A 9,407-nucleotide genomic window follows, 5' to 3' on the forward strand; every position below is an offset into this window, starting at 1 on the left:
GTGTTCATTCAGAGCGAGGCTCGTGTACACAGCAGCGATAACAACGTCCTTGTTTGTTTTCCTGGAGTTTTGGAAGATTTTCTTTGTATTTTCAGTTATAACACAGGCCGACATTTCTTTGTGATTATTCAGGAGTTTGACCAAAAGGCAGAACATTCATATCTCAAGACTGATAATTGAGACAAGGTTTATTTCACAACCTCCAGACGGTCGAGTGTTTGACGTAATATCACATCTCACTTTGCCTCTGGCTGATTTTAAATTGTGCGCGTCATCGTTATTTCATGTTGAACTACTGACAGAAGATTAAACACTACAAACTGCATCCTGACGAAACCTCCTGATTCAGGATAGATGCACTTTACCATCTTTCAGTTTTATGCCCCCCCCCCACACACAGACACACACACACACACACACACACACACACACACACACTACTCCAGAGACTTGGAGTGGCTGAAATAAAGAAGTTTGGAAACAGCGCGGCGCTCCGGGACTATGTTGTAGTCTGGTTGTGCAAACAACGGAGACCTTTGGAACAGATTGCGCACTCGCCCCCCCCCCCCCAATCCCCATCCCCTTCCTTATTAGATTCTTATCAGTCACAACACGACTACCAGTGGTTAAAGAGGAAACTGTTACTGGTTTCACGGTTAGCTTTACCATTTCAATCTCATTTCTGTGGTAGCGGTGGTGAAATGGTTGGTGCAGCAAACAGCTCAGATCTGTTACGTGTAGTTCAAACATGGCAGAAGGAACCAGTTGTGCTGTGGTCACGATGAGCCACCACTGTCGCCCAGTGTGTTATTGTGATCAGACTTTCAGATGTTAGGGGTGTGAGTCAGATCTCAACGTGAGGAACTGAGATGAATGGAGTGAACAGAAATGTGGTAAATAACAGGAGCAACGTTAATGTTTACATCAGGAGCTTCTTTAAGACAATTGAAAGGGAACCGGTTGAAACCAGCTTGTTTCCTGTTGGATTGTTCCGGGTGAATATGTGACGTGTTTTCTACGAGTCCAGGAAATAGACATTCAGGATACTTTGCTCTCAGGGGGAACTGAGCAGTGGAAACACTGAGATTCATCAGCACGTCGTGATCTTCAGAAGTTACTCACACGTTAGCCGATATTACACCAAGACAGATCAATGTAGTTTTCAAACAGACATTTGTGCTGATGTAGCGTTGGTGTGTCGAGTCTTGTTGACGGGGTTCATGTCTTCCTCAGATGTTTGTATAGGCCTCCGTCTGCAGCAGGTGATGAAGAGCCAGTGGCAGACAAAGTCCCTGGAGAGGAGCAAACCCCTGAAGAAGCTCTCCCTCAAACACAAGCTCTCCTCGTCCAAAGAGAAGCACAAGTTCACCAACTCACTCATGGCAGTCAGTAAGTACCGATACGACCTGAATCCACTGATATCACTGCAGTGATTCACTTCCTAAAGAAGCAGCTTCCATCACAGAGACATCAACTGTTTTCTAATTTATAAATATATATATATATATAAATAAGAAATGAGGCTCGTGAATGAAGACAAAGTGTGACTCCATTAAACGGAGAAATCTTATCGTTCTTAAATGTTAGTTTGTTTTCTTTCTTTTCACAGTCACAGTTTAACTGTTTATTTGATTCCAGTGGTTTTTATTTATATAAAGAGCCGCTGCAGCCACTTCACCAGTGACACCGCTTTGTGTCCACAGGAGACTTTATTGTTTTCATTTTAGTGGTGAATCACAATTTTAACAATCAGTGCGTTTAATGTGATGAATGTTTTGTTTTGCCGACACCTCAGAGATTTAATTTAGTAATGTTTTGAGTTTTAAACCTCCATGAAGGCTCCTCGTCTAACATGAAGATGTGTGTGTGGCTGCTGGCGTTGCAGGAATGGGGCATTATAAGAACCGTGCTGAGAAGCTGAGGACGCTGGACAGCGGCGTGGGCGGCAGCGGCTCGGTGCTGAGCACAGCCAGGCTCGAGGGCCAAGCCGTGTGCAAGACGGAGCGGCTGCAGGGCATCTCCAACCCGCTCGGGCCCTACGACAAGAACTACAGCCGCAAGAGACTAAGAGAGCCCTCGCTGGATCGAACCGACAGTGAGTGTTCAGTGAATGAAGCCCAGTTCAAACACAGAAGAATCTATCATGACATCTGTTTAATGTGGAACTGAAGGTTTCCTGGTTTGAAAAATGAGAATCCTGACTCGTCTGCCTCAGATGGATTAGGATCACACGTCAGAGATGAGTAAATGTTTCTCCCTGAATCTACACTCGTCTAAATCTTCTCCGTCTCCTGCAGCCTCCCCGAAACTCTTCTTGGACTCGAGCAGCAGCTGTCCAACTCTGGCCAACATGCACTCGTCCCTTCACAGCCCCCTGACACGCCAGCTGTCCACGTCTTCAGAGAACTCCACGCCGCTGGGCGTCAGCAGCCAGGGCGTCTCGAGCACACCTGTAAGGAAAACACTGGGCTTCATGTCGTAGTTCAGCTGCAGCATAGCTTCTCTGTGCCCAATGCTAACAACACCAGATTATCTCCTGACACCGGGATGACAGGAAGTGTCAGCACGTTGTTATCAAACTATGATTAAGATGAAAAGTTCTGTTTCTTTGAGGCTTTGGCTCAAAACTCTGAGTTTTACAGTCAGAGACTCAACTGACAAAGAAATGTTGGTTTGAAAACATCGGACAGTGACATGAGCTGTAGTGACATAGACATTAATATAATATCAAACATTAAAATCATCCTTCTGATGGCGTCTCAAGAGGATCTGTCACAGGACAGAGAGCAGCTTGAAAACCAGGATTACACATTTCAGTCTCCTGCACAATGACTGGCCCAAAAATAATGAACTCACTAATTCAATTCTACAAATAAGACCTTAAATAGACTGTTTCACAAAAATGTCTCTGCTTAGCCGGACCTAAGAAGAATTATTATCTCATCAGTTCCTGTGCGCTGCGTCATTTGGATGTTTCTGGTGAAGTTGATGAGTCTCACCAGGCAGCTGGTTAGTTTATGAACGTGGGGAAATGCAAGTGTGGTGACGAGAAGCTTGAGAGCAACGAGCTCTCGTGGTCAAAGCCTGGAAGTGCTCATGAATTAATCTGTTTCATATTTGAGAGTCAAGGTGGAAGAATCTGAAAATGTATCTTGTTTATATCTGTAGACGCTGGGAGACCCTCAGTGGGAGGAGTTAGTGGATTTGTCGAGAAGCCTTATTGTTCACGTGTGTGTTTTTTGAAGTGAAGTCAAGATGTGACTTTAACTTTTACACATGCAAACCTTCATATTTTTACACAAACTCATTGACCGATGAAAACAGTTTAATAGGACACAGCTTCTCCTGTTTGGACTTCATCCACTGTGAAGCTGCATTCCTCAGATATGAGTCACTCGTGTTTGTTTGCTCTTGCAGGCATGGACGAGGTCACGGCTCCTGTGTTGTTCTGTGGTTTTATTACACGTGTTGGTTGTGAATCTGTTATATATGATATAAATATAGTTTTAGTATGTATGTAATCGTCCTCCTGCCCCCCCCCCAGCAGCAGCCGATCAAGAGGAGGCGGGGTGAGAGCTCTTTCGACATCAACAACATCGTGATCCCCATGTCTGTGGCCGCCACCACCCGAGTGGAGAAGCTGCAGTACAAAGAGATTCTCACGCCCAGGTAAACACAGGCTCCTCCCACTCGGAGCGGCAGGTGTGACCAGCAGGATGTTTGTTCTGTTCGCTCTCATCCAGGAAGCTTTAAACAAAACCCCCCCCAGCAGCTCGGCTGCTCCCTGGCGTCCGTTTTTAGTCTCTTAATTTCCTCCTCTCTGTAAATCATGCTGCCGCTGCCGTGTCCTCACAGCTACTCTTCTTCTGGTGTAGGTGGCGAAGCGTGGACATCTTCTCCCAACCAATTACGGACGAGGAGGACGAGCGAGAGGTCAGTGCTTCTACTTTCCATCAGTCGGGTGTAAAGTGTGTGGGAGAGTTTGATCGTTAAGATACAGAATCTGCTTCCTCATGTATTGATCAACATGTGCCAGGGGAGTGAAGGAACAGTGACACCTGGTGGTCGGATTTGTAAACTGTGGAAAATCCTTCAGAAGGATTAAAAGCTGAATTTCTAAATTAATCTATAAAATGTTTGTAAAACTTTATAAAAAACAAAACAGGTCTATCCAAAAAATACTCACTTGAAGGAATATAAAAAGTATTAATACCTTTCCAAATGTATTAATTCAAATATTTTGTCTAACTCTTTGTAGCAGCAGGAGATTTGATCAAAACCCTAAAATTATAATTTTATATTTGGTGAATCCGTCTGTTTCTTTTCGCTGCTTGTCCAGATGGTGATTTAAATGCATTCATATTGATTAATGAATGATTTCAGTATTCAGTGTGCTGAGCTCAGAGTGGAGGCTGATGGAGTTTTCTCTCGGCAGGTGGAGGACCTGACGGACGCAGCGTTCATCGGGCACCACCAGCCGCATGAGGACCAGGAGCGATCCCGCTGGACCTGGATGGCGTTGGCTCCGGCTAAGAGGCGAGGCAGCAGGTCGGCACCTGACCACTCGCGTGCCGAGTTAAACCCGTTTTTAAAGAGAGAACCCGAAACCTAAACCTTCTGTTCTTCGTCCTGCAGGTCGTACAAGTCTGTGGACGGTCGGACCACGCCGCTGCTGTGCGGCACGAACCCTCCCACCCCCCAGCCGGAGTCTCCCGACCCGGGCCACTGCCCCATGCTCCACGACTACAGCCACGTGCCGTCGCCCATGAGCCCGCCGAGCCCCGACAACACCTCCAACCCCCACACACCCTGCTCCCGGGACTCGCACCGCCTGCTGTCCAGCGAGGACACGCGCTGCTCCACGCCGGACTTCACCTTCGAAGAACGGGTACGTCCTGCCTTCCAGAACCGCTTTAGTGTAGAACTGATGGTTAATCATTCACTAAAAATGACTCAGACTTGTGATCTCATGTTTAACGTGTGGGCCGTCTCGTGGTGTTTCCAGACGGTGGCGCCGTGGGAGCGCCGCTGCTTCCCGATGCCAGAGGACCCGGAGCTGGAGCCGGAGCCGGAGAGCGACTACATCAGGCCGAGGATGAGAAGCATCTCAGGCTGCCGAGCCGCAGCCTACGGACGCCTGGACTCAGACGACATGGATCAGCCGTGTGATGACGAGGGCGGCGCCAAACTCAAGGGCTCCGCCCACCGATGAATGACTGACAGGCTGAGGTCGCCCGGCCCCTCCCTCCACCACCACAGCCCCTCCCCTCACCCGCCCTCAGCTCCTCTCTGGCATTAACAAGCAGAACCTCAACGCAGAGTAAGATATTAAATGGGTTCCTGTTGTTTGATATTCAAACATCAGTCTAATACTTTCACAGTTTTTAGTGAACATTATGGAGATAGAAGCCTTTTCCCTACACTTGTTTTTGTCACAGGAAAAAAAGGATTAAATGTAAAAAATAAAAAAAAGGTTAAAAAAGTATAAAACAAACACGTTAATAAAAATGATTTCTTTAGTAGGCTAAACAATGTACATGGGGGCTTAGTGGTGTTTCATATGTCGCGTGTACACTCGTGGCGCACTATGTAGCGGACTCCTCAAAATATGGCCAAAGGGTGTTTTCTATTGACTAGTTTGCTTGTAATTCCCATGTACATTTTTAGTGGAGTGACAAATAACAAAACAAGAAAAAATACCCCCCCTCTCCCATTCTCCTCCCCCCTCCTCGTCCAAATAAACAGGTACATTTGAGATGTGGTCCCTTCTTCTCCCACTAGAGGTCGCCTGAAATCACCAGAGCACTTCTCCAAACTGCCAAGTCTGGTTTCTGTTGCTTTCTCTGTTCGTCGGTTTGTTCGTTTCCATTCCTGACCTGATTTTATTTGTGTTTGTTTCTGTCTGTTCCAGCGTAACGACACATTCTGTGTTTTATTTTGAAGAGGTAAAATAAATTTTAAAAAAATCATTCCTTTTGTGCGGTCTCTGTAGAGAGTGTCCAGCTCCCTCCTGGCCCCGCCCCCCTCGGGCGGCGGCAGCGCTCGGGACCGGGCCGTCTGTTTTTGTTGTTTTCTTTTCGTTTGAGCACTTGCCCTTTCAGAAAGCGCTGCTGCATGCTGGGAAAACATGCTAACGTTTAGTCTTATCACAAGAGCACAGTCGGACTTCCACCTAACGGGAGAAGGAAAGGAACCAATCGCAGGGGAGGATTTGTATCATCTGTTGATTTAGCTTCTCGGTCATTGCTGTATTACAAAAGTCCAAAACGTGGTTAAAATAAAGACCTAAAATAAAACGCCCCCCCCCCCCCACCCTTGATTTCTCTCTCCTGGTTCAGTTTGTCGTCCTGCGAACATTTCACCTGTAGCAGCTCTTCGCTAAACGCCCCCCCGAGCTCAGGTTCTTCAATTTAAGGGAAAAATACTTTCTGCTGTTGAATAGTTTCATCATCAATTGATCAGATCCAGATTCTCTGTTGGATTTTTCTTCTCCAGTCCACCACCCCCCTCCCCCCTTGTCCTCCCCCTCCCTCCCTTATTGCTATGCAAAAAAAAAATCTATGGTTGTTTCATTTTACACCTCTTTTTATGCCACAGCCATTCAATCACTGTTTGTTTGTTTTCTTTTGTAGTTAAGCAAGATGTCGATGTACCTGTTCGATTGTTGCAGCAGTTAACCTAATCAAAAAGCAGAATTGTTTTTTCTTTTTTGTAAATAGTACCATTAAAACATTTATGTTTAACTTGGAGCAGTTTGTCCTGGTGTCAAATCCTTCAGAGACCAAACCGCCTCTGATCACTTCCTCCGACAGCTGCACTCGCTCAACACGACGGTGACTTCATAGCATTTATTTTCAAATACACACATACAGCAACAAGAATCATCATAAACCAGTTATTGATCAAATGCACAGTAACGAGAACAATCACATTTCCACAACTGTACAGCGTCAGAATGAAACCGAACGAGGTGACGAGCTTCTCGCTGCAGAAACGTCTCCGGCCCGGAGGAGGAGGAGGCGCTCGGTGCTCGACTCCTCACGTCTGCCCTGCACTCAGTCCAATGTGGTCGATCCATGGAAGGAGGAGCCGTGAATTTACTCTAGCATGCAGATAAGGTTAAGATCTCATGTGTCTGTTCCTTTTTTAAATTAAAGAAGCGTCTTTGCAACCATAGATAAAATACAGTTTTATATCTATGTCAGCAACATGTTACACACAGGGGAGCAAATTGTGGGACTTGATCACAACCTCACACACTTTGTCACTTCTTTTTTTTTTGTCGGCATATTCGTCCAGATCCAGAAGCATAAATATAAACAGGATATACAAAGAGACCACTTTGTGAAGGGAGGCGACAAGCAGACGTCTCTTACATGAGGTGCATGCAAGAAGTGGTTTCACTCATCAAGTCACGAGGGAAACTCAGGAGGACGTGTTCTGAGAATGTGAGATAACAAATGAAGAAAAAGAGGAAACAGATCATCTGCAGCTGGTTGTTGAACTACAAAATAAAAGCCTCAACAGAAAAGTAAATTTTCCTTTATGTGAAATACATCATGCGGCCAAAAATATGTGGACATGCCTGTCAACCTACTTCTGTGCTTGTGATTCAGGCTCTTCACGGTTCGGCCTCTAGTTGCAATTAAGAGAATCTGAGTATAATATATTGGACCAGAATCAGGACTGAGACTCCAGTGCAACCCCCAGACTCCCCACTAGGGGTCGTTGGATCATCTTCAGGGATCAAGGCAAGAGAACAGGTTTCATATCATGTGGAGTTTCCTTTGATCTTAGATTAATGTCCGTTGGTTTTTAATGGAGATGATCACAATCACCAGTAAGTTTAAAATCCAGGCGTCCACATACTTTTAGTCACGTCGTGTCTCGATTTCTTTGCCAAGAACTCGAACTTTATGCTACGTTCCATTACACCTCGGAGCTCGGAATGACTTCGCACCCGAATAACCCAAGTTGATAGACATTAGCCATTGTTATCGAAACTAATTCTTAACGCATTACACTGCTTACGAACGCAGTAGAAACACATTTACAGACAGTAATTGGACAGTACTATGTGTACGACAAATTTAACGATAGAAGTGCTGATAAACGGTCAAAACTCGTAACTCAGGGGTTTGTAATGGAACGCGGCAGCAAAGGTGAAAACAACCAGCTGAGCCACATCCTGATGAATCCTGCGTTTGTGTATCTGACTTTCTCATCGTTAGTGACGCTAATCTCACCTTGACCCTCTCTGTTCGCATTTCAACAACTTTATCTTACGTGATTTAAAACACTAGTTTCTCAAACCTTTAAAGTTTCAGTGTGTAACTTTTGAGACCCTAACCCTAGCCCTGGGCTGGTATTAGCGCTAGCCTCTGGAGGCTAATGCTAGCTAATATTTTCAAATTACTTTATGTTTACTAATACAATTTTTTTAGCAAACCACGAAGCAGCATTAACATTATCTCATTAGTGGCTTCTGCTTGGCAAACGAAATGTGGCGTCGCTTTAAGACTTGGCCACGTTGAACGTAGCTAGCTACCTGCGAGTGTGCACAGCAGATTAAATACTGTCATCAATGATAAACTCTAATTTGTCCATGAACGTTACACTTCAAATCCTTAATACTGATTTTCTTCTTCATACATCAAACTTTAGCGCATTTACAAAAAAGCAGTAACAAAAAATTCCCGCACCTCAACTTGACCAAAATCCACATTTGTGCTGATATTTTAGCTAAATGCTAAGTTGTATTAGCATTAAGAGAAGTAAACTAAGTTGACAGCACTGGCGTTGTAACACTGTCAGATTATGAAAGCTAACGTTCGCTGATTTTATGAAATTACCTTACGATTCATCCCTAGTCATGCTAATGTTTTAGCTAGGTGGTCTTAGCATTAAGCATAAAAATGCAACTTTGCCCAAATTAGCACTGGCTAAGTTAGCACTATGACTGCTAACTTCTAAGGCTAATGTGAGTAATGTTTGCTAATTGCTTTATAATTCTTCTACATTAGTGCAAATTTTTTAGCTTGAGCAAAAGTAAGCTAAGTAAATTTGTGAAAATAAGCACTGGTATGATAGCCAGCTTGTGGAAGCTAATGTTATCAAAAGCTCTTTTGATTCTTTAACACTGTTTGAAAGCTAAATAATTGTAGCATTTAGCATTAGCTCATAAGTGGCTTGTTTTAAAACTTAACTATGTTCAGCGTAGCTAGCTACCTGTGAGTTCGAACAATCCAGCACTTTTTCTATTTCTGGATAATTTGGCCACGAACGTTTTTACTGCTTCACGTTAACTTTTCCTTCTCGTACGTCGAGCTTTAGCGCATTTACAACAGAGCGGTAACAAAAACAAAAAACACTGACAGTAGCAGGCACAATACAAATGTTTCTTCATA

At 44.6% G+C, this 9,407-nt stretch overlaps 1 protein-coding gene across 2 annotated transcripts in view; it reads left to right on the plus strand.

Annotated features, from left to right (window-relative positions):
• Positions 1 to 6,749, plus strand: part of kansl1a (KAT8 regulatory NSL complex subunit 1a) — a 29,145-nt gene extending 22,396 nt beyond the window's left edge. Inside the window, exons 9-16 of one of the 2 annotated variants that reach the window (XM_053414466.1) lie at positions 1,234 to 1,389; positions 1,886 to 2,095; positions 2,298 to 2,452; positions 3,545 to 3,669; positions 3,876 to 3,933; positions 4,436 to 4,548; positions 4,636 to 4,888; positions 5,006 to 6,749. In XM_053414466.1, coding sequence (XP_053270441.1) covers positions 1,234 to 1,389; positions 1,886 to 2,095; positions 2,298 to 2,452; positions 3,545 to 3,669; positions 3,876 to 3,933; positions 4,436 to 4,548; positions 4,636 to 4,888; positions 5,006 to 5,212 — 1,277 coding nt within the window. In that variant the 3' untranslated portion in view covers positions 5,213 to 6,749. Of the gene's footprint in view, positions 1 to 1,233; positions 1,390 to 1,876; positions 2,096 to 2,297; positions 2,453 to 3,544; positions 3,670 to 3,875; positions 4,412 to 4,435; positions 4,549 to 4,635; positions 4,889 to 5,005 lie in introns of those variants that run through there. The other variant, XM_053414465.1, reaches the window with a different exon arrangement.
• The last annotated feature ends 2,658 nt before the right edge of the window (positions 6,750 to 9,407 follow it).

This window comes from Pleuronectes platessa, chromosome 21 (assembly GCF_947347685.1).
Source record: "Pleuronectes platessa chromosome 21, fPlePla1.1, whole genome shotgun sequence".
NCBI classification, from domain to species: domain Eukaryota; kingdom Metazoa; phylum Chordata; class Actinopteri; order Pleuronectiformes; family Pleuronectidae; genus Pleuronectes; species Pleuronectes platessa.